At 38.0% G+C, this 26299-nt stretch overlaps 1 protein-coding gene across 4 annotated transcripts in view; it reads right to left on the bottom strand.

Annotated features, from left to right (window-relative positions):
• Positions 1-425: 425 nt before the first annotated feature.
• Positions 426-26299, bottom strand: part of LOC128868217 (uncharacterized) — a 90536-nt gene continuing 64662 nt past the window's right edge. For all 4 annotated transcript variants that reach the window (XM_054110052.1, XM_054110051.1, XM_054110053.1 and 1 more), the window contains exons 4-8: positions 8258-8723; positions 7892-8144; positions 7259-7828; positions 3291-4974; positions 426-2344 (exon numbers count right to left, since the gene is read on the bottom strand). In XM_054110052.1, coding sequence (XP_053966027.1) covers positions 2019-2344; positions 3291-4974; positions 7259-7828; positions 7892-8144; positions 8258-8715 — 3291 coding nt within the window. In that variant the 5' untranslated portion in view covers positions 8716-8723 and the 3' untranslated portion in view covers positions 426-2018. The remainder of the gene's footprint in view (positions 2345-3290; positions 4975-7258; positions 7829-7891; positions 8145-8257; positions 8724-26299) is intronic.

Below are 26299 nucleotides of genomic sequence, written 5' to 3'. Positions count from 1 at the left end.
CACCATACCATCGATGAACACTGGTCCTTGATGGAGCTTCATCGCCAAAAATTGAATTAAGTTCATCCATGCAATGTTGCTGAGTTAATCCACCTCGAAAGTTGTAAAAAATAATCGCACGAAAATGTTCACGATTTAATTCCATTTTTGGACCGAGATGAATCTTTAAGTTACTGTAAACAACACAAATAGCGCTGGTATTTCAAAACGTTCTGAGTACGTAAAAGCCAAAAAATGTCAAACTTTGCGATACAGCTGTCAGTTGCCAGATTGCAACACCAGGGTTGCCAAATCCTGACATATAAAAGGCACCCTTCGTACAGTTCTACCAATATAAGAAAAAAATATGGACCGGTTCCCACGTGCGCGGTTTCCTTTAAATTAAACATTCCCGTTACTTTCCTCGCAATTAAAACATGAATGTGTATTGTTTTTTCCTTTTCTCGAAAATCAAGCTTTTATTAAATTTTTCACTCATTGCATACATAAAATTTGCGTTCGATTAGGAAGCTATCAAACTGCATAGTACAAACATTAACTTCGAGAAAAGTTTTGTAAATAGTTATACATATATATTGATTTTGTTTTTTGTTGTTGGTTTTTGTATCTGTGTAAATTATATGTAATTATAAAATTATCCAATTAAATTTACGCCGAAATTACGTTAAGAACAAAAAAGTTTTTTTTTGTTAAAAAAATAATTTAAATTTCCTCTTTGCGCGCGCTCCGCTTGAATAGAATAGATAATAATTGTTTTCGCAATTGAAGTCAAATACATAGCAAGAAAACTTGAATGTATGCATGTGTGTGTAGAATGTGTGCATGTATGTATTGTATGAACTAATATATAAAAAAAAGTTTGGGAAGAATTTGTAGTATAAATGTTTTTAAGGTAGCAAAAAGCTGCGAAGGTATTCATATAAGATTTCACTTAAACATATATTACAGAAAACATTCATCATTATATTTATAGTTAATATGTAAATATGTATTATTTATTATTTATTGTTTATTATTTATTTATAAATTGTGTACAGTAAAATTTACTTCATTTTTTACTCATTCACCAAAATGTGGATTACCGCTCGTGTCTTGTCTTTTTTGTTTCTATACAGCAAAAAAAAAAAAGAAAAAAACGCCAGTTCTTGGATGGTAATTATTATTATTTCTTTTTGTGTATTTATGTACGCATAGCATAAATTTTGAAAAAAAAATGGTGTCCAAAAATTCTCCAACGATGGCACTAAGTATTGGGTTTTCAAATGAGTTACGCCAAGGCAATTGTGGCTGGTTGTTGGGTTGGCTATCGGTTTGGCGTTCTTTCTTTCTCTTATGAATTTATTATTAGTTTTTCTTTTTAAATTAAATTAATTGTAAATTAGTTGATTACACGCTTTTATAAGGCTTTTTGTTTTGCGCTCTTCTAGTCAATTATTATTACATACACCTTTTTTGATCACTTCTTTGCGCTTTTTACTTAGTTGGTTAGTTGGTAGGTAGGTCGGTCGGCGTGTGTTTTGCTTGCAAATCGTGCTTGGGAACCGCAAAAAAGTAGTTCTTAATTATTTTTATTATTTTTTATTTTCTTATTTCGCGTGGTTAGGCTTAGTTAAGTACGCTTCTGCATCGGTTTAAATAAAGTAAAATATGTTTTTGTTGTATTTAAAGTTTAATTCGGTATTAATACTTTGTTCCCACCTTAAATTACAAAAATTACAAATTTCACATTTTTCGTTTATTGTGTGTGTGTGTGTCTCTTTGTTTTTTAGTGTTGTTTGTGTTTTGCATTTTACTATTTTTCATATTTTTTATGTATATATTTAGTTTTGCTTAAAATTAAAACATTTTAATAACAATTGGTTGTGTTTGAGTTTTTTGTTTTTGTTTTTTTTTCTTCTTTCTTCTTTCAACCTCGCATTCCCGTTTTCACTTTCATGCATCCATTTCCAACAGCTGTTGTGGGTGTGAACTTTATTCCCCCCCTCACATTTGCCTTTAGCGCCTGTGGCAATTCTACTTTAGACCTGATTGATTGGCGCATAGCGATGCACTTTGGGCACCTTCGGTTCCTTCACCTTCGGCTTGATGTCTTCGGTGAGTTTCTGATAGACGATCGAGTTGTTGGAGGAAGCCAATAGCGCCATGCGATAACGCTCGCCCCGTTTGCGCACCACAACCGTTACAATCTTGGCTATGACAATCAACAGCATTAACAGGCACGTAACGATCACTATAACGGGTAGCAGGAATTTGTAGCCTACATAGTAGACGTGGCCACGTTCAATGATGATTTCCTCATCGGCGTTGCTTTCATTCGATTCATCGCCATTAAGCAGGAATTTGTCTGCAATAAATCAAAATTGAGTCCACATTAGAAATTTATTTATTTTATATCTACAGGGTTTGATTGAAAAGTAATGAGCCTTATTTTTTTAAGCAGTTTTATTAAACCTTTTGGCTTATGCAACTAATATTCTGCAAAATAGGACCCTTGAGCGTCAATACACCGCTGGTAGCGGTCCATCCACTGCAGGAAACATTTTTTAAACTCATCCGCCGGAAACGCGTTCAATTCGGCTGTCACAGTTTTTTGGAACGCCTCGATGGAGTCGAAACGCCTCCCCTTCAGGTGCGGGAACAAGAAGAAGTCCGGAGGGGACAAGTCTGGGCTGTAGGGAGGGTGGGGAAGCACCGGAACCCCCATCTTGGCCAATCCAGGGGTGCTGAGGAAGGCGGTGTGCGCCGGCGCATTGTCGTGATGAACGGTCTAATTGTTGACGAGGTCGGGCCGAATCCGGGCGTCGCGGTTTTTCAGCCGAAGGAGCACTTCTTTGTAAAATGCCGCGTTTACAGTGCTTCCTGGAGGTACAAACTCCTTGTGGACGTTGCCTCGAGAGTCGAAAAAGATTATCAGCATGGTTTTGAACTTGGATTTCGACATGCGCCTCCCGGCCTTCCTTGAACGACTTGTGCCACCGTTTACCTTTAAGCCTCCTTGAGTAGCCCAATGGTTTCGGTACTCGTTTTGTTTAGCTTTACGCAAAATTTGATCGAGTAACGTTGCTCCAACGATCGCTGCATTTTCGCCACTGCAAAACCCTAACACACTTTTAAAACAGATTTCACGCGCGGAGCGATGTTGACTACACCGCTGTCGCCAGCGAACTGGGACCGGTTTCTAGTGGAAAGGGAAGGTTTTCCACCAGCCGATTCGGTTGATCGCTTGGCAGACGCTCCGCGCGGGAAGGCTCATTACTTTTCAATCAAACCCTGTACCCCCAACTACTTACTCAACAAGAATTGGTCTTTGGTTTCTTTGTGCAGATCCACTTCTTCCACATGCATGCCAAAGTCGTGCAGCTTGGTGATGTCAATCTTCTTTTCCGCTTCCGCTTCCTCGTTATTGTTGTTGTTCTTCTTGTTATTGTCGTCTTCATCGTCATCCTCGTCATCCTCATCGTCTTCATCATCATCATCGTACTCGCTATCATTCTCATCCTCTTCATCGTCCTTATCCTCTTCAGCGTTGTTCTCTTCCTCTTCCGCACTCGCTTCATCCAAACCGCCCGCAATTACCACCTCGCTCTTATCTGTGTCCTTTAGTATCTTGTGTTTGTAGCTCTTGGTGTTCTCCACGATCTTCCACAAGCTCTTCGCATCGTTGTCCAATACCTTATCCACCTGTTCGATGCGTTTTTCCAAACTCTTTTGCTTGGTCTTGATTGTTGTGCCTTCTTGGTGGCGGCACACTTCATGCGCTAGCGCTGCCCAGTCGGCCTGTGGTTGGTAATCAACGAAACTGGTGTCCCCGTCAAGGTTGGCAAGTGTTGGCAGCTTGTTGGTGCCCAAGTTGGGCGTGAGCGAAACGTAGCTGATGAAGTCTTGGAAGTCTTCGTTGCACTTGAGTGGATTGTGTGAGATGTCTAAGGTGCGTAGGTTCTTGAAGCTGCGCACATCACCGGAAGATACGCGTTTGATTTGATTGGAGGAGGCATTGAAGCTTCGCAGAGTGTCATAGAATTTGTATTTACGACCCATGCCATATTGGTTTTCGGAGAGTAGCGAAGCCAGTTCACAGTCACTAACGTCTAATTCGCGCAGTTTTCCCAGCGGCATGAATAGACGCACTGAGAGTTTGCGTATTGGGTTGCCGGCTAAATTCAATTTTGTCAATTCGTTGTTGTTCATGAAGAGTAGCTCATCCAAACGGGCGATCAGATTGTTGCTCAAATCCAGTTCGGTCAACTTGGTGAGGCTGGCAAAAGTGTCGCGTTCCAAGTTGTTAATGTTGTTCCAGGCGAGCTTCAATGTCGCCAAATGTGGTAATGTCGAGAAAGTTTTGTGGCCAAGTGCGCCAATAGCGCAATTCGATATGTCCAAAAAGTAAACGGTAAAGAAGCCACTATGGCTGTGGAAACCATCAGTAGGCAGCTGACTCAGACGTGGATTGTCGTTCAGGCGTATGACATCCAATTCGGAATTCTTAAAGAAGACCATGCTATTGATCTGATCCAAGTCATTGATGGACAAATCAATGTGACGCAGACTCTTGAGCGCCAAAAAGGAATCCGGCTGGATCGATGAAATACCATTACCCTTGAGGTTGAGGTTAGTGAGGCCAGTCATTCTATCGAACATGCCATGATGGATGTGTTTCATATTATTGAAGCTCAAGTCAAGTTGTTGCAGATCGCCAGTGCCAAAGTGCAAGTCGCCGGTAATGGAGTTGTATTTTAGATGCAAAATGGCAAGTGCAGTGCGATTGAAGGCAGTGGATGGTAGAGATTTTAAGGCGTTGTACGACAGATCCAATTCCTCGATGGTCTCTACGGAATCGAAGACATGTTCGGGAATCTTCTGCAAGTTATTCTGCGATAGATTGATGTACACAACATTGGAGAGTTGAGAGAATGCTTGTGGGTGCAGCTCCATTAAATTGTTACGTGACAGATCCAGCTCCTCAATGCTCGAGGACTGAAAGGAGAAAATACAAAAGAAAAAAAGGAAGAAAAAATAAGTTGCAGTTCGGGTAGCAAAACTTGTTCAATAGGGGCATAAAATAACTATGCGGAGTTCCAGCAGAGAAATTTCGTTGCTTCATACACCTTTTCCGGGTGGTTTTGCCGAGCTCCTCCTCCTATTTGTGATGTGCGTGTTAATGTTGTTCCACAATTGGAGGGACCTACAGTTTCAAGCCGACTTCGAACGGCAAATATTTTTATGAGGTGCTTTTTCATGGGAGAAATACACTTGGAGGTCTGCCATTTCCTGCCGAGGGCGACCGCTATTAGAAAAAACTTTTTCTTAATTTTGGTGACCGAGATTCGAACTGACGTTCTCTCTGTGAATTGCGAATGGTAGTCACGCACCAACCCATTCGTCTACGGCGGCTGCTTTGCTAGAGTTTATTTGCTCTTCTAAGGAAGTAGGCGGTGACTGCCGTTGTCGAATGAGTTTGTGCATGACTAGCATTTGTCCAAGAATTGAAGAGCTAGACATGTTATTTTTTGTGAATAGCGATCGCTTCTTTGCCGGCAGTGGCAAACTTACGGGTACATATTTATCTCTTGTGAAAAAGTATTTCATAAAAAACCAATCTATTCTATGGAGCCAGCATCAAGATTTAAACCATAAATTGGTGAAAAATACTTAACTAGTAAACTCCTGTAAGGAAGAGATCAAATCTCTTGGGTGTGCAGGTAACATTTCTCTGATCTGGGTTCCAGGACATAGGAACATACACGGAAATGAAATAGCTGATGAGCTTGCCAGGAAGGGAACTGAATTGGCCTCAGAGACCTTCTACCCGGGCATCGGCATCCCCCTGACTGTTCTTAAAGGAGAACTGCACAAACTTTCATGAAAGCGCAGAAAAGATGGAGCTCCATTTCTTCATGTGCTATTTCGAAAACCCTTTGGCGCCAGTACAATATACGAAGGACTCAGAAAGTCCTTTGGAATCCTCGCCATTCAATTTCCAAACTCGTAGCTGTGTTTACCGGTCACTGGATCGTCACCCACGCGGAAAAGGTAGCGTTACCATTTAACCCCCATTGCAGAAGTTGTGGGGACCTTTCAGAGAAGAAGACTGTTGAGCATTTTCTCTGTAAATATCCGGGTTTGGCAGCTAGACGATTAAGATCATTGGGTGCTCCTTTCTTCGACATCCTGGGGCAGTGCGCTTTAGTGCTACTTGAGGAGTGCCAGACCGGCAGGAAAGGTCTGATACAAAAAACATACGCGAAGAAGTCGGAAATAGTTAGACTAAGTGCCCTTAGAGTTGCCTGCGCTTTCAGGACAATGTCGTATCAAGCGGTGTGTGTCATATCGGGTATAATGCCACCAAATATAATGGCCTCCGAACTGGGTAGAGTCTACGACAAAGCCAAAAGCCTTAAGAGGCGACTAACGGCGGAAGAGCGTAAGGAAGAAGGACAAGGAAGCATAAATGAGTGGTAAAATCGCTGGAACCTAGTGACAAAAGGGAGGTGGATGCATAAACTCTTCAGAAGCGTGCAGGCATGAGTTGAGAGAAGAAATGGTGACACGGATTATTACTTGACACAGTTCCTGACGGGACATGGATGCTACAGAGACTCGGCCATCTACAGATACATCTTCAAAGATTCGGCCATGAGGATGCAGCAGACTGCTCGTTCTGCAGCAACGGTAGTGAGTACGCGAAACATATCTTCTTATCCTGCCCGAGATACGCATCTGAGAGAACGTCAATTGAAGAAATGATTAAAGAAAGAATAACCTCAGGCAAAATTGTACATAAATCACATGCTGGGCCAAGATGAGAGAATGGCCCGCAAATGCGTTACGGGAACTGCGGAAAAATGAATGGGAACGCAGTATACAAAGAAGGCAAACAAGTAATGAAGGGTAGACAGAGACAGAAACATATATGAAGAGCCATACTGGCCAGCTTGGCGCTGCGATACAATGCTTAAACGGCGGTACCGCAGAGTAAACAAAAGCTACAGAGGTCGGAGTTAGGGTTTAGTACGTAGGTGTACTGTTTCGCAAGTCCAGTTTAGTAAGTTAATATGGACTGTGCCTGGTCCCGAATGAGGTGCACCTTTAGCGATCAGTATGAATCGTGCATGCCGTCTATGTGGGCGGTATGTATGTAAGGTTCCCCCTTCGGATAAAAAAAAACAAAAAGAATTGTATTTGTATTTGAAACAGTTACTTGCATGCCCCTATCCCTGAAATCCCCTTTGCGTTGACAAATTTTTGTCGTTTTACTTACATTTAAAAGGAAGTGCACATTGGACATTACACTCAAATCGTTGCCTGATATGGTCAGCAGTCGCAATTTCTTATTCTTGGAGAAAGTGTTGGGATTAATGACAGCCAAACCAACATTTGTCAAATTCACCGAGTACAGTTCGTCCAAGCCATGGAAAGCATCCGGATGCAGGAATTCAATGGTGCAATTCGAAATTTTAATCGAAGACACATATTTCAAACCCATTTGCAGGAAGAATTCTGGGCCCAATAATATGGGATATTTCGGTCCGACATCGGTCACGATCAGATCGGTAATATCCGAACCGAATTTCTGTGTTTCAGGATCAAATCTGCTGCAAGTCGCTACCAAATAACTGTTAACATTGCGTGCGCAGACACAGTACCTTGGGCAAGGCACATTCTGATTGAACACAATCTCTTCATCATCGGTAATATCGTCGTCTTCGTTACCATCTTCGTCGTCGTCGTCATCATCATCATAGTCATCTTCGTCCAAGTCTTCGATTTTCTTCACACTCTGCTCCTTATTGCTATCAGCCGTTTGGGTATCCTTTGACTTGGAAGATGACTAAAGTTTATATAAATAAAAGTAAGTTATGGATGTGAGCAAACTTAGTTAACAAACACTGACCAGTTTTTCTTCCTTGATCGGTTTCATTTCCACCTTCTTGCTATTCTTCGCTGCTGCATTCATTTCGCCCCTTGGCTTGGCGGTTGTGCTGGTTTTCACCTTCTGCGCAGACTCTGTATTAACCAGCTCATCGTCATAGCTGTACTCATCGTCGTAATCATCGGAGTCATAATCATAGTAATTCTCCTCACTTTTGTTAGTCGTGGCGGTGGAGTTCTCCGACTTGAATTTATTGGGCAACAATTTATTGAATCTAAAATAAATTAAAAAAAAAAAAATAATATCAATAATAGCGTGGTCAAGAGCGTTCAATGCACGCACACTCGTACGCATCGTATTTGCACATCACAGCTTAAGCTTGGTTACCTTGGATCATCGGCAAGTGCGGCGCTATGTTTGGATGCTTCAATCAGATCGTTGAGCGTCTCATCGTTCAGCTGCCGATGTTCGGCATGTTCAGTTTCTTCGATCAGTGTGTTGATCGCATCATCGCTCAACTGTGGATGTGTCGCAGCCGTAGACATTGTTTTTGTGGCCGATTTTTTGGCATGCTTTGCCGCCGTCGCTACGCCGCCTGTTGTGCGCGCCGTTTCAGTGGCCGTTGTCGAGCTGATCGGTATCTCCTTCACTTTGGGTGTGGAAATGCGGATGCCATGCTCTATCGAATGCTCCCAGTCTAGCGTATCCTCCTTGGCTACATCATTCAAGATGTTATTCTCCTCATACAACGATTCTTCGGCCGAATGCAATGTGCTGGTGAGTGTCAACTGAAATGCACTCAGTGCGATGAGCACTAGGAACACCAGTGCCTGCTGGTTACCCATGGTGAGAGCTGGAAGCAGATGACAAAACAAATGCAAAATTAGCAGATCTGCAAAATTATTAAAAATGCAAAATTTATTCTTTAAAATGTAAACATAAATTCAAGCTTTTTCGTTGAAAAAACAGGTCTTAGTCCTACAATATATATATATAATTGGCCATACACCCTTTTTGGGTGTTTGGCCGAGCTCCTCCACCTATTTGTGGTGTGCGTCTTGATGTTATTCCACAAATGGAGGGACCTACAGTTTCAAGCCGACTCCGAACGGCAGATATTTTTATGAGGAGCTTTTTCATGGCAGAAATACACTCGAAGGTTTGCCATTGCCTGCCGAGGGGCGACCGCTATTAGAAAAATGTTTTTCTTAATTTTGGTGTTTTCACCGAGATTCGAACCTACAATAGAATAGGTGAAAAAGAAGAAGCGAAAATCTAACAAAATAAAATGATGATTAGCTGAAAATATAAACAATAAGGGCTAGGTTAGGTTAACCTGGTTGGCATTAAACCACGCATAGACCTTTTGGTCCCTAGCGATACCAGATGGAGACCGACATCTATGAATACCGAAAGTAGACATCAAGTGAGATATCAGCGCTTTTTGGCAAATCTAAGCAGCGCTGGGAGATCCGCTTTTGAGACGTCCTCCAGACCCTCAAACAATGGGATCTCAGGCATTTTAAGCGCGTTTTTAGTAATGCCGGACAGACGCACAGAAGATGTTCTAAAGTTTCCTCAACATTCTCTCTATATTTCCTGCATTTGTCTGTGTTAGCACTCCCTATCTTGTACGCATGTGCAGCCAATAGATTATGACCGGTCAGCATACCTATTATAGTTCTGCAGTCCTTTCGTGTGAGAGGAAGTACGAATTGAGTTAGTTTTTTTGTCGTTAGTTCTACACATAACTTTTGCTGTTTTGCATGTGGTCAGATTAGTCCACCTACCTTCCACTCGCTTTTTCATGTAGTCGTCCATTTCGTCCTGTATTTAGCGGTTTTTGTATGCCGTTCTCTTGTTCAAGTTAGACTACCATTTTTACACTTTTTGCTATCTCATCTATTATTTCGTTTGCCTTTGTGACCAGGTACCCAGTAGATATGCAGCCTACTGTTTGCGGCTAGCCTTTCTATGGCCTCCCTGCTCCGTTGAACATTTTTGATATGAGCTTATTGCTTTTATTGCTACTTGACTGCCCACGTATATATTAATTATTGAGTTCTTTCTTGTTCTTGTGTAGGCTAGCTCCGCGGCTTTCCCCACAGCAAAAACTTCCGCTTGGAAAATACTGCTCTGATCGAGCAGCTTGATAGGCTGCCTAATCTCTAGTTTTGAGCAGTAAATGCCCGCTCCCACTCCGTCTAAAGTTTTACAGCCGTCTGTGTAGATGTGAAAAGTTCTATGGCCAGGCTTCATGCCTTTGTGCCATCCCTCCTCTTCAATTGTAGTGCGAAACCTTCTCTCCCAATTAAAGTACCGAGTCATGTAGTCTGTGCAACCTGAGCTCCACTTTCCTATTGAGCTGTGACCGAAGGTTCTGCAGGTGAATACTTCAAGGAATACCCGCGGATTTCGCTGCCAGATTTTCCGCCACAAGGTCAATAGGTGGCATGCTGAGTATCATTTCCAGCGCCGCCATTGAAGTGGTTGTCATCGCTCCAATTATGCACAGAGCAGCGAGTCGCTGAATCCTTTCCAGTGGCATTAAGTATGTCAGTTTTCTTGTCGCAGTCCACCATACTAGGATCACATACAGCAATATCGGTCAAACTACTGCCGTGTAGCACCAATGCATCAGTGAGGGTGATAGACCCCAAGTAACGCCCAACATTCTTTAACATGCGCACAACGCGTTACTGGCCTTTTTCACCCTTTCCTCGACATTGTGCTTCCACAGCAATTTACTCTCCAGTATTTCTCCGAAGTACCCTGCATGATCTTTGAGAAGTACTTCGTTGTTGCCTAGCTTCGGGAGGTTCCACGCCGGGATCTTGTACTTCCTTTATTCGACGGAATAGTTCTTCGTCCGTTTTTCCGCGTTTATCCCTAGCCCTGCGCGAGATGTCCATTGGTGTATAAACCATAAAAATACTATTAAATTTCGATTTTAATTGAAGCAAAATTTGTTAAATTCAATTTAAAGGCACAATTATTTCTATATAATATTTGCCTTCTTGCCAAGCAGAAAAACAAAAAAAGGAGAAACTTATCAGTTCAGCTTTTGTCGTTTATTTTTCTTTTTTTGTAGGCGTTTTAGTCTCCTAAATTTTGTTTCATTATCTGTATTTTGTGTACATGCATTTTGGCATGTTTGTACAAATGCAGATGTATATATAAGATAAAATAATATGTATATGTAGGCTTGTAGATACATATCTACATACACCTGTGTTCAAAATAATAGGAACGCGATGAAGTACCAAGTTTTAACTTTTTTTCTTTTATATTTAATTTTGTTTTTTTTTAATTTGAACAGCATTTGGAGGTTGCGATTGACAATTACGAGCTCGTCGTAGTCCAGCACTTTGGTTACCTAGGATCCAGCATTAACACCAACAACAACGTCAGCCAAGTTATTCAGCGAAGAATAACTCTTGCTGACAGGTGCTACTTTGTGCGCGGTAAGCAATCGAAAAGCAGATCCCTCTCTCGATGCACCAAAAAAAGCGCTATAAATTACTCATCCTCCCGGTCTTACTATATGGCGCTGAGTCCTGGACATTAACGAACACAGATGGGCGGTTATTCGGAGCTTTCGAGAGAAAAATTCTCCGCAAGATCTAGGGTCCATACCGAATAAGATAAGGAACCACGAGCTGTACGCCGACATCAACATAGTGAAGCGCATTAAAATTCAGCGGCTGTGCTGCCCAGGTCACGTTGAGCGAATGAACGCGGGAGTGAACAGAATGGAATAACGCTCCAGCAAAGAAGGTGATCTTTGCACTGGTGGAACCCGCAAAAACAGGACATCCTCATCTACGTTGGAAAGATCAAATCGATGACGACCTCCTCTACCTTGCTCGTGAGTCCATTACAGTTCAATTGTAGAAGCTTGAAGTTGCAGTTGTAACTTGGAGTGTGAGGGACGCGTGTGGTTGTCTATGTTGGGCCTGCTGTGTGTTCCGCTGTTGTTGTTGCGGCCTGATAGTGGTGGGCGGCCATGCCACGGGGGGCGGTTGCGGGAGCAAGGCTCTGCAGCAGGAAACAACGAAGTCAGTTGTCCACTCACGGGTGGTGCGCAGGCCAGAGCATCTGCGAAAGTGGCACAGCCATTGCAAAAATTGCATTTGACTCATGTCAGGTTCCGAGGTATTCTGGTCTGGCACACGGAACAGACTGTGCGGGGGACCAAGAGCTGCTGGTTTGTCTCCGCACTGGGGTTGGAGCAGGATGGAAGAGGATGCGCTATGTTTGGGGAGTTGTGTTGCGCCGATAAACTCCTTACCGTGGAGGTATGGCTTGTGGTGGCGGTTGGTAGTGTGCCGCCCCTTAAGGCATCGGACGCCTGGTGGCGGGAATAACACGTGGCCATATACCGTGTGGACCACTCTCTATGTGACTTAAGGCCTGAACAGGTCTTAAGGTGGCTACACCCGTTGCACTTATTGCTCCTAACCGAGGGTGGAGCCGTTTATGGCAAACGCAGCAATAGAATACCTCTGACCCAGGATTGGATACAATACCAGCCCTGAGGAGAATTATTTGGAGCAAGATTGCTGCATGGCATTGCTTCTGTGACGTAAGAGGGGAGGTGATAAACGGACGATGAACTGACCGCACTTGGTGTTTTCTAACTGGTGTCAAAGCGCAGAGGCGATTGGCACAACATTTTGGTAGCGGCCATCGGTTGTAGTTGCCAGCTAAATAAGTAAGTAATTTAATTTTTTTATGTTTTTATAAGAGTATAGTGCATTCTACAACAAAAACTATGTAACTCAAGGCTCCAAAACTGACAAATATTCAAAAAAAAAGTAAAAATTGCCGTCAAAATTTCCATTTTGTTGTTAAAACAAAATTGTTAAAGCCAAATTAGAGCTTTCCACAAAAGTGTGAAAGTTGCGGTGATCGGCACAGTGCACTTGGTATAATAATTTTAATTAAAAAAAAATTAGTAGTATAAATCTGTTCTCATTCATTAAAAATTTAGTGCATATAATTTTTTCAGCGCAAAAATTTATAATTTTAAATTTTTGTAATTTTTTACTAGCTTTATTTAATTTTTTATTAATTGAATTCTGGCAATTTTTTTTATTTTTATTATTTTTTATAATTTTGTATAGGCTAAATTTTACTATTGTAATTTTTTGGAATTTTTTACGAATTTTATTTATTTTTTATTAATTTAATTTAAATTTTTTTTTTTCAGAAATTTGTCGGCGTAAATTTTTATTATTTTAATTTGTTGGAATTTTTTACTAACTTTATTTCATTTTATACTAATTTTATCTTGCCAACTTTTATATTTTTATTTTTTTTTATAATTTTTATAAACGGAGAAAATTTTTATTATTTTAATTTTTTTGGAGTTTTTATTCGCTTTATTCAATTTTTTTTTTAAATTTAATTTTGCCATATTTTTTATTTAATTTTTTGGAATTTTTTAATACTTTATTTAATTTGTTTTTTAATTTCATTTCGCCAATTTTTATAATTTTTTTTTTTGAGTTTTTTATATACTTTATTTAATTTTTTTAAATTTAATTTTGCCATTTTTTATTATTTTAATTTTTTTGGAGTTTTTTTATAATTCATTTAATTTTTTTTTTTTTTTTATTTAATTTTGCCAAATTTTTATTATTTAAATTTTTTGTAAAATTTTACTTACTTTATTTCATTTTTTTAAATTTTGTTGTTTTATTTTTAATATATAATTTTATAAAAAAATTATCACAAATCAACGTGATTTTTTAGCCACTTGAAATTTGCACTCAAATTTAATGGGCTATAGAATTATTCCTTCTGCAAACCCAACAATTTTCTAAAAATTCTGAATAAAAATTGGAAATTTGGATGTATTTTTTTTTAATTTATTAAATTTTTGTAAATTTCTTAAAAACTTTGCAGCTTTTTTTATTTGTAGAACGCAGTATACGAATACAAGTACTTTCATAAAAATAAATAAAAAAAGGTGACACAAAAAACCAAAACTTTAAACTTGGTAATTCGTTGCGCGCTTATTATTTTGAGCACAGGTGTACATATACATACAAACATACTCGTATGTATGTTTTGTCTAACATTTTTAAGCTCATAAATAAGTCTGCTCACGCAGCCCGCTAACGCTATGCAAGATTGTTTCTATCAAATGCTGTGATAGGAGTAACTACAAATTGTTTTTAGGTGTACCTGCCTGCATAGTGCAAATATGATGATGCCACACACATACATACGTACACACAGCTACACAAGTAAACACAAATCGTTTTGTCGGCACTCAAAAACCTGCTTGGAATATGCATTATATGTAAATGAAGATTTCTCTTATATTAAACTAACTAACGAGTTGTCTGGAGAATTTTATGGAAAAATTCCATGTTCGATTAATGTTTGGCATGAAATAAGAAAATCAGTTGAATTACTTTTCGATCAGATTGAATTAATTCTATGCAATTTACTATAATTTCAGTTAGCTGAATATGGAAAATAATTGAATTAGTTCTACATAATCAAGTAGTTAGGTTGGGCGTGCCGCGAACGTGAGTGGTTCTCCCAGCGACAGTCAATTATAGACACAAATGCGTCTGATATTTATTTATATTTAACTTTTCCTCATACCAGCCGAACCAGCTATTGGCTCTGACGAGTTTCAGCAACATAAATATTGGGTCGATGTCCGCAACCTGATTTAGAGCAGATGACCTCGGATACCACGAAAAGCTTGCACACAGCGCGTGACTACTCCTTTTCACATACTTTTTGAAAAGCCACACCGATCGTGTTTGCTTTCTTTTCTGCTATTAGAGAATTCCCAGAGAGAATAGACACTTCGTTAAGTCCTTTAGTTTTTAAGTTCAATTCGTATCAGGTATCCCCAGATACTCCAGCGCACAATGCGAGTGTGAGGTGATAAATCGATTTTTGTTTTTCCGAGTTCTGGAAGGCTCGCATGGCTCTTCCGCTTGTCTACCTATAAGAGCTCTAACGACAGTAGAGCTTCATTTCCTTCCTTCTCACATTTCGTAATCAATTCGAACGCAATTGCAGCTTCATTTGCCTAGCGACCCGATAGAGATCCGTAACTTAGTTCCGTAATTCAACAGTTTGTTCATGTAACCATACATTTTCGAGTACCACCAAAATAATATCGTATTGTGTGTTCTTTTCCAAGCAGAATCTGCTTATTCGCTCCCTACTTTGCAAGGAAATCTACCATGTAGCTCTTCGTCATGAACATACCTATGTGGTTGAACCCAACCGAAAGTTTTCTCAGTAAAAATTCTGGAAAATTCGCTTTTTTTCGGCCTTCCAACTGTATATAACCCCTTAACTTTATTCTAATTGAATTTATTCATTCAAAAACTTGCCCAGCTACTAACTACTTTCTTTCTCAGTCAATTTGGGCGCGCTTATTAAATCTAAAATGCATATGTATATGTGTGTATATATGTAAGCATGCGTCAAACACAGAGGTATTGCAAAAAAAAACAAAAACATTTTAAATATTTATAGCGCATTTTAAATATTTATCCAGACTTTTTCATACTCTAATCTAATTTTAATTTCCGTCAGTAAAGTCGTTTGTCTTGTATTACTGCTGTTCGCCATTTATGGAGATTCCACTTTTAAATTAATCTTTTTTTACAGAAGTAAAATTATAAAAGAAATATGAGAAAAAAAGTAAAAACCTGTTAATTTAAATGTATGTTTATTTTGCTGCTGAATAATTATGCATCTTAATTGAGTTGAATACTATATTACATATTTTAGGTGGAAGAAAACAAAATGTAAAATCAAAAAGGAGAAAAGTATAATGTAAAAAATTATATTTCAAGTACTCGCGGATACAAATTCATAATATAAAATTTTTTTACTAAATATAAAAAAATTATAATTAATTTCTGGTGCTTCAAAGTGCTTCAATGGGTTACCAATACATGTATATATATATGTATATCTATATATTTGTAAGTACCTATGTATGCATACAATTTTCATGATTTCTAATTAAAAGAACGGCAGTGGCAAAATTGGTTTGCCAAATTTCGTTTTGGTGATTTTTCACTCAAATATTAAAAACACTCTGGTCGTCCAGTTGAAGGTGATAACGCTTTAATCAAAGCAATAATCGATTCGGATCGTCACAGTACAACACGTGAGATTGCAGAGAAGTTTCATGGGCCACATACATGCATTGAAAATCACTTAAAACAACTTGGCTATGTTGAAAAACTCGAAACATGGTTTGCTCACGAACTGAAAGAAACGAATTTAACCCAACGCTTAACAGCTGCGATTTGCTAAAGAAACGTAATGAAAATTATCCATTTTTAAAACGACTGATAACTGGCGATGAAAAATCGGTTGTTTACAAGAATATCAAGCGGAAAAGATCGTGGTGCAGGCCGGATGAACCAACTCAAACAACATCCAAAGCTGATATTCATCGAAGGAAGGTTTTGTTATCAGTTTGGTGAGATTTCAAAGGAATTGTCTACTTTGAACTCTTACCACCCAACCGAACGAGCAATTCTGATGTCTACATTGAACAACTAACGAAATTAAACAATACACCAATCCAACATTATTGGAGCTTGGTTGGAATGTTTTGCCTCATCCACCATATAGTCCTGACCTTGAACCTTCTGATTACTTTTTTTTTTTTTGATCTTTACAAAACTCCTTATTCAGTTTTTTGCTAATAAAGACCAGAAGTTTTATGAACGTGGGATTATGGTGCTGCCTGAATTACAGAATAAAGTTATTTAGTCCCATGAAAAAATTGTTTTTGAATTTCTTAAAAAAATCCGCACTACTTAGTGGCCAACCCAATAGCTTTTTGCAAATCTCATTTTTAATTTCTCAGACACTTACTTACAAATTATGCCTTCACTAACATTTTTTTGATATTCTGGCTTTTGATAGGCGATTCCTGCTTACGCTTTGATTTTTATTGCTGGCTGGGACACTTAATTTTTTATCGAACAAAGCATTAGCTTGCAATAGAACTAGGAAGGGTGTAGTGCAAGTTTTTAGGAACTTAGACGTAGAATTTCCAATTATCGAAGAAAACAAGTTTTATTAATTTTTTCTTTTTATTTATGATATGATATCACCACCGGTTTTATGCAGTTCATGGTGTTAAGGCTTCGATCCCATAAAGAGCACATAACTTTTTATCCACTTGCGATGCAGTTTCCCTTTGCGGAAATACAAAAGCTAAATATGACGAAAATGATTAAAAAAAACTTTTTTTACTGATTGGCAGCTGAATTGCCATCTACCAAATAACAAAATGTGTTTTACATTTATACTACGTCTGCAAACCCAAAAATTCAACTGAAGTGAAAACCGCAATTACTTAGTTGCCAAACCAATAGTTTACTTTTCAAAATAGTGCCCTTTTAAGTCGATACGTTTGCCCCAATTTTTTAATTTTTCGAGATCCAAAGACACCGGACATTTGTTTCATCGATAACCTCTTCGCTCGACTCCAGCCTCTCACCATCGAGCTCTATTTGAAATCATCATGAAATAGTCCGGAGAATATGTTGGATAAGGGAGCAATTCGTAATTTAGTTTTTGAAATTTTGTCCTTGCAGAAACGGACTTATGCGGTGCACAGTGGCCATTTTTCAACCAATTTTGTTCAAAAATGGCTACAGGATCCAACCAGTTTTAATTTTTTTTAAGTGCTCATAAATGATTTTAGAAGAGATCATCTAATCCCATATTTCAATTAAATTTTTTTATTTTACTCTAAAAAACACCCTTGAATTGGGGTATTTTATGAAAAGTTCAGACAAACTTTAAAAATAAAAACATGTGCGCATTTGAATTAGGTTTGGAGGTTTTTATGGCAGTTCCAATCAACGGTAATACATCAGAGCAAGTACGCAACTTATTCGTTGAACACCAACACCAATGATAGTTGAACTTTGCTTTGCGTTCTTTTACTGCTCAACCAGTTTCATCTAAGCTAGAGAAATTGCCGCTGACGGCCCATCCAAGCATCCTAATAAAGGGTGCTTAAATTTCAAGGGCTGATGTTGAATGTGAACCACATCTAAACGTCAAGTTTTTTTCTGCATTTCATTTGACATTTTTCAATTTCGGGCTAACTCAATTTGAACAATGGAAAGATACACAATCGAGCAACGCGTTAAAGTGATAGTCACAAAGAGTGCGGTTTATGGGCCGGCGGCATCATTGGGCTGTATTTTTTCCAAAATGAGGCCAGTCAGGCAGTTACTGTGAATAGTGTTCGCTATCGTGAGATCATGACGAACTTTTTATGACCCAAATTGGAAGATATGGATGTGGACGATATGTGGTTTCAACAGGACGGTGCCACTTGTGTCACAGCTAACGAAATAATGGCTCTTTTACGCGAAAAATTTGATAGCCGAATAATCTCACGTCGCGGCGATGTCAATTGTCCGCCAAGGTCATTTGATTTGACACCGTTGGACCTCTTTCTTTGGGGTTATTTGAAAGAAAATGTGTACGTCGATATACCAGCAACAATTCTAGAGCTAAACGATGAGATAATTTGGCACATTAACGGCATAGAACCTCAATTATGCCTCAGCGTCATCGAAAATTTGGACCAACGGATGGGGGTGTGCCGCCGAGGTCGCGGCGGCCATTTGGCCGATATTTTGTTCTGTGCGTAGTTGAGCCATACCAATATTATCATTATAAAGAGAAATGACAATAACTTCCTACAAAAATTGTACTTTATTCAAAATCAACACCGGCCCTTGAAACTTAACCAGCCTTTATAACACGCTTTGTTTGAAGATCTTCGAAAATAGTGCCCCCATATTCCTTTTGCCATACAAATCCCCATACGGCTTTTGTACCTTCGTATTCCATCGCATAGTAAACGTCTCTAATGGTGACTGCACGCGGAACGATCGCATCGATAAACTACAAATAATTTTCCGCGCTTCCAGCACTATTCTGCCATGTGATAAAGTTTTTGTTTCTATTCCTAGCCGTTTTTCGCTTTTGGCGCTTTATATACTCTACGAACACTGGACGCATTTCGGTTGACATTTGTCACCTTGGCTCCAACAAAATCTTACTACACTACGTGCAATACGCGGGCACAATGATTTAATTCTTTCGTAAGCAATTAACACACACAGGCCTATAATTGACACCTCATATTTTTGAAAGCTCGCTACATTTATGCGATTATTATGACAATTTGTACGATTATTTGCGCCTAATTGCGAACAACAAAGGCGAATGTCTTCGAATGTTTTGCCTAAAGTCGAGTTACTATGCAAATATGATTTTACTTATTTGTTGTAATTTAAGCTTTAAATGTCGAATCTACATAGGAGATGTAGAAACTTGACGAGTATTGCATTTGTACATGTGTATGTGTGTAAGTGATGCTAGGCTTTTGTATACGAGTATATAAATTATATGCAAATGAATTCATTTCGCACCTACGCAAATTGAACGTCGCGACAGGCCGTTTAAAGTGAATTTCAACCCATTTTGTGCCGTGTTTATTTATTTTTTATTTTTAATTTTTTTTCTTTCTTTAAGCAACGGCATTGTCGGTTGGATTAGCGCCTTTTCATAGACTGGCTATCCGACAAAGCTGTCAGCCTTAAAAACCTACCAAAGTTCAACGATATAGGCAAATGTACATATGAACATACATATATACATACATATGTATGTAGATATGATTACCATGCATCGAATCATTGAAGTATTGCACATGCACACACACTCGCACATATGCATGTTTTTCCTATATGCAAATTCATGGGTGTAGGGCTTGTTCATGTGCGCTTTTGAAATTGGCGGCGTCATAAGTGTCGTTTACTGCGCAATTTGCATCACATTAGTGCACGACATAAGTTTGCATATGCACATGCATACATACAGTTAACATATACTTGCATACATACGAGGTGTGCTCAAAAAATAAGGTTGATTTTCCAAATTTCGCGGGCTAAGATCGAAAAAATGGATCAAAGAAGTTGCATCAAATTTTGTGTAAAAAATGGAATTAAATGCTCAAAAACACTTGAAATGCTGACAGTGGCATACGGTGAGCGAACTCTGAGTTAAAAAAAAAAAAATGTTTACAAGTCGTGCAAACTTTTCACAGAAGGTCGAGAAGTTGTGAATGACGACGCTCGCTCTGGACGCCCCAGCACATCAACAACCGAGGGAAATGTTGAGAAAGTGAAGAAAATTTGTATGGAGAATCGTTGAATCGCCGTTAGAGAAGTTGCTGAGGATGTTGGGGTTTCGGTTGGCTCACGTCATGCAATCTTTTTGGAAATGTAGGGCATGAAGCGTGTGGCAGCGAAGCTCGTTCCAAACTTGCTGATTTTTTACCAAAAACAACGTCGCATGAGCATCGCTCAGGAATGGTTGAATGACGTGAACGATGATCCAGATTTGCTTAGAAGGGTCATAACTGGTGACGAATCATATACGTATATGGTTATGACATCGAAACCATAGACCAATCGTTCCAATGGAGGAGTCCAAGAGAGCCAATACCAAAAAAATCACGCCAAGTTCGAGGCAACCATCGAGGCGATCCAAACAACTGTGACAGCCGAATTGAACGCGATTCCGGCGGATGAGTTTAAAAAATTTTTCCTGCAGTGGAAGGACCGCTACCAGCGGTGTATTGACGCTCAAGGGTCCTATTTTGAAGAATATTAGTTGTATACACCAAAAGGTTTAATAAAACTGCCTAAAAAAATAAGGCTCATTACTTTTCAATCCAACCCTGTACTTTGAAGTTATGCGGTGTTTGCGTGAAGCAATATAAAAAAACGACCAGAATTGTGGAAGAAAAAAATGCATGGCTTTTGCATCTGCTCCCTCATCTTTGCTTGTGAGAGGTTATTTGACCAAAAGCAACAGCGTTATGATGCCTCAGTCACCAGATTTGTCGCCCTGCGCCTTTTTCCCGTTCCCAAAATTGAAAAGACCCATGAAAGGACGGCGTTTTGCGACGATTGAGGAGATAAAAACCGAATCACTGAGAGAGCTCAAGGACATACCAAAAAGTGCATATCAGAACAGCTTCGAGGATTGGGAAAAATCGCTGGAACAAGTGTATTATATCTGAGGGGGACTACTTTGAAGGAGATGAAATGGAAATTGATGAATAAATAAATATTTTTTGAGAAAAATGAAATTTCACCTTATTTTTTGAACACACTTCGTACATGGACATATAAAGAATTTCAGGCTCTGTTGTCATTGCGAAAGAATGCAACGAAGAGCAGAACAAATTTAACTTAAATTCAAGGAACTAAAGAAAATGTGGCCTACAAGCTTACATGCACCTAATTATGCACTTATGTACATATATATTGTACTTACATACTTTCATACTTCTTTAAGTTATTATATAAGTATACTTATCTACTCTCATACTTAGGCACTTGCATACTTATGCACTTATATACTTAAGTACTGACACACTTGTGTACTTACATGCTTATGTACCTATATACATACATACTTACATACTTGTTTACTTTTTTACTTATATACTTACGTACTTTAACATTTCTGCACTTACATATATACTTGTATCATTACATACTTCTGTGCTTGCCTACTTGTATGATACTTTCGCACTTATGCACTTACATATTTATGTAATTATGTACTTACATACTTCTGTACTTATATACTTGTGCACTTATATACTTAACTACTTACACACTTGTGCACTTACATGCTTCCGTATTTACATACCTGTGTGCTTACATACTTATGTAATTATATACTTACGTACTTAAACACTTCTGTACTTATATACTTTTATCACTACATACTTCTGTACTTGGAGACTTGTACTTTCACACTTATGCACTTACAGACTTATGTATGTAATTATGTACTTACATACATCTGTATTTACGTACTTGTGAAGTTATGAACTTACATACTTATGCACTTATATACTTATGCACTTATATACTTATGCATATACTTACGAACTTACATATTTACGTCCTTATATACTTACGTACTTACATACTTTTGTAACTTATGCACTAACTTTATGTACTTATGCAGTCATGTACTTATATATGTATAATACTTATGTTCTTATATACTTTATACTTACGTACTTACATACTTCTGTACTGATGTACGTTTATAATTACATACTTCTGTATTCGTATACCTGTGCAATTATGTACTTACATACTTATGCACTTACACACTTATGTGCTTCTGTATATACATACTTATGTACTTATGCTGTCATGTACTTATGTATATACTTATATACTTACGTACTTACATGCTTCTGTACTTAGGTACTTATGTCCTTATATACTTACGTCCTGTACTTACATATATATATATACTTATATCCTTATATAACTACGTTCTTATATACTTATGCACTGACATACTTAGGCACTTACCAATATCATAAGTACATATATACTCGTACATATGTACATGTATAAATCCATACATCCATACATCCATGTAATCATTACCAGCCAATCAGTTAGTTTCCCGTTAATTAAAAGCCATATAGAATTGAGCTATTAAACGGAAAGCTGATATATTTATTTTACAAATTTCATAATGCCAGCAACTGCTGCTGCTGTCGACTGCCATTATAGTTACTATAAGAGTATGTGTGCGTGTGTACACTGCATTGTGCTGCATGCTTGCTTTAATTTCCACTTAGGCCTTGTTCAAGTTACTTAAGTATATTTGTACACATCTCACAAGCAATTGTGTGCACTTGTGTAGGTACATACACACACACACACACACGCGTATGCCTTTTTCGTATAAAATATTGAATAAAATATTTTGCACAAATATTGATTTTTATGGTCACTACTTAAATATTTTTAATCGTACGTGACATTTAAGTTAAGCATTTTTAGGATGACAAGTCGGAATGTACTTGTGTCTAAATATTTTACATAAATATACAGGTAAAATAAATTAAATATGCATACAAACTCGTCTATGTAATATATGTGGGTACATAACAACCACACAGTTACTCGCAGTAACTGCAGACTAAAGCTGAACTACTCCAGTTTGTGCTGCTTTCAGTGGCTTTTTCAATCCCCAGCAGACATTTCAGTTGGCTACTTTAAAGTAACGATTTCATTGAATATGATATTTACGGCCTTCTGCTTGCATTTTAAACAATAAATCTTTTAGGCAAAGCTGAAATCTAACTTTTTCATAAAATTCTGTGTGCTTTCGATGACTTGCCGTCAAATACCGGAACGTAAATTGCCCCACAATACACCTGATTTTCAAGCCATCTCTTCCGCTTTAGATTTTCAGTAACAAAACTTTGTGATTTCATCAGCCCGCTGCTCCCCTTCTCATAAGCTCACTCTTAGCTCTCTACCCAAATATGAGCGGAAGAATATTTTAGGGGGTCCTTAACCTTATATTTTCCAATTTGAATTGCTTTTAAATCAACGGAACACGAAAAGCAGATTATCCGCGTAGCTAATGTCGTATTGGGCAACTGTTGCCCTACCCAACCGTTTTGCACTAGTTTGAGTCTAGTCACGCATGGAGTAGCTTAAAAGTAATCTACCCAGTTTTGAAGGCACATCACCCACAGATGTAGAGTTGCGTGTTTAGAATTTTGCCAATCACTTATTATTAACAAAATCAGTGTTTATTTTCAATTATTACTTCATTGTTAATATTTATGCGATTTGTCTTGTTATTTGTATGCCTGGAGCTAACTCGTTTTTGTTTTGCCTAATTACTGGTTAACTGTTTGGCAGCTAATGAGATGCATTGAGTTTGTTGCTACATAGTTTCAAGCGTGGGCGAATGAAAATTAAACTGAAAAAGAAATACACAAACTTGTAAAGGAACAGGTGAAATGGTTGAAGTGCCAGTCTGGCACTCCTCAAGTAGCACTAAAGCGCCGTTTTGATAAACAGAACTTGAAATAAAAAAAAGTTCGTGCATTCGTTATATGGAGAAAATGGCTTACACCGTTACGGGAAAAAATTACCAAAATTCAACGAGAATTTTGAACCAATTCAGATTAGGTGCAAGTTATATTAAAATTTAGTGGCCCAAAGAGCTGTGTACCCAATTTTTTGTTTTAATTCTGATAAAAATGTTTGAGTTATTGATGAAAAGTTGTCGAATTTTTATAAGTCTTGTGCAAAACTTTAAACTTTAATTTATATGATATTTGTAGTAGAATGTACTATGTTTTTATAAAATATTTTTTTATTATTTTTATATTTTTTTATATTTATTATATACTTATTTGATGAACAACATTTTTATAAAATATTTTTAAAATGAAAAAAAAGAATATATAAAATAAACAAATGTAGTCAAAACTCATTAAACTATCGTGCACCTATTTTTTTGGTTTTTTGTCCATGGGGTCTATATTACCGAACCTCTACTCATTCTCATTATCTTTACTGGATCAGCGATCAGGGCTGACGATTGCCAATCTTGATAGTTGAGGCTGATCGAAAATGCTAATTTCTTTCTGTGTTTTAATTAACAAAGTATTTATTTAAATTTTTATTTATTTTTTCATAAAATAATTAGAAAAAAATGAAAATTAAATATAAAACAATTAAATTAAAAACATTTGCATATATAAATATATATATTGAAAAAAAATCGCACACAAATGTGATTATAAATTTTGACATTTAATTTTTTAATAAATTTTATCTGATATCTATCTGGTAAGGAATAGAATTTCATTTCAAAAATAAATTTCGATTTCTTATTTTTATTAAATTTATAACTCCGTCGAGAAAGAAACTCACATATCCCTTAAGATTTAAAATTTCGACATTATTATTGTTATTATTATTCTTATTATTATTATTAAATTTGTTAAAATTTTGTTTTTTGAAGGCGTCGCTTAGTATCTTAATCGTAAAGTAGTTGCTGCAGTCTAGAATTGTTGTTAGATTGCTGCTATAGCTCGAGATGGGGCAGTGCTTTAGAATATGTTCTATACTAAGGAGTGTATTACACCGCCTGCCTTCTCGTAGGGTTACGCGGCTGTAGTAGCGTTCAGATATAAACTCTTGTTCTGGCTATTGTGATACATTTTTCGCGTGAGAGATCTTTGTGGTAATTTGGTCGTTCGCATTTGAGGTTGTTGGTCCTTAAGAAACAGGTTGACGGTTCCCACAAGCTATCTCTTAATGTTCTGTTCACTGTTTCTATGGAGCTGTACGAGAATATGACGGCCCGTTTGTTGTTTTTGGCAGCGTGGTGAACGGCAAAATTAATTGCCGCTAGTTCGCCGTTGAAAATACTAGCCTTTGGTGGAAGAAGAGCTTGATGGATTGTTTGCAAGGTTCCGTTCTTCCGTTGTTCTCCAACAGCATACGACGGTGATTTTTCGAGTAAAGAGCCATCGGTGTAATAAAAAATATCTACTTTACAGTTTGCTTTATATGGTAGGAATATTTTGTTGTAAACTTCTGGTGAGGTGTTATTTTTGTGGAAAGTATTTAGTGAGATATCTATTGAAATGTTTTTGTTTGCCCTAAATGTGTCTGGTGGTTTAGGTGGTATTGGCGTATGCTTGTCCAGTAGGTATTCAGATATAGCCGCAATACTGCAGGTGCTTCTATAGCTTTGACTGACCGGGTTTCGGCTAGTTATGTGTTTCCAAAAGTCTTTATGTAGAGGATGCGACAACGTTGTGATTGATTTTACCGCCAGCTTTGCGGATCGATTTCAGTGTGGCCAATTTCGACATTATAATTTTTTAAATTTAATTTTAACTAATTTTTAATAAAAATATTGATAATTCTTCAACAAAAGCCATAGGAATCGAAAGTCCACATTTCGTACGAAATTCGGAAAAATTTTCTTCCACACAAAAAATATGAGAAAAAGTTCCACGCCGTAAGCAAAACAACAGAAATGTTGTCAAAAATTAACGCGATTTTTGAAGCACTGCAAACTTTCTTTTTACTATACAGGGTCTGGCACTCGTAGTGTAACCAACTTCAGATCACTCGCGCAGCTGATGTTCGTGAGCTCGAGCACCTTAAAGTAAACAAAGTTTTTGTTTATCGCACCATTACTGATTACAATGATACTGGAGGTGGTTATTAAAAGACTGCAACGTCACGTGAAATGGTTCAAAAAATGAAGAAGCGACTTGAGCGAAATCCCCGACGAAATGCCAATCAAATGGCGAAAGAACTGAAAATCTCTGACCGTAGCATGCGCCGCATACTGAGAAATGATCGCAAAGTCAAGCCTTAAAAGACCCAAAAGGCGGATGATCTCACACCTAAACAGCAACAAGTCAGACTTGAGAGAGCGAAGGAGTTGCCTCGTTTGGCCGAAAGCGATCAATTTCCGAAAATTGTGTTTTCTGACAAGAAAATTTTTCACATTGGCAATTCG

The sequence above is a fragment of the Anastrepha ludens genome, chromosome 6, assembly GCF_028408465.1.
Source record: "Anastrepha ludens isolate Willacy chromosome 6, idAnaLude1.1, whole genome shotgun sequence".
In the NCBI taxonomy this organism is placed as follows: domain Eukaryota; kingdom Metazoa; phylum Arthropoda; class Insecta; order Diptera; family Tephritidae; genus Anastrepha; species Anastrepha ludens.
The sequence above is the reverse complement of the archived record's forward strand: the minus strand, read 5'-3'. Positions and strand labels throughout refer to the sequence as shown.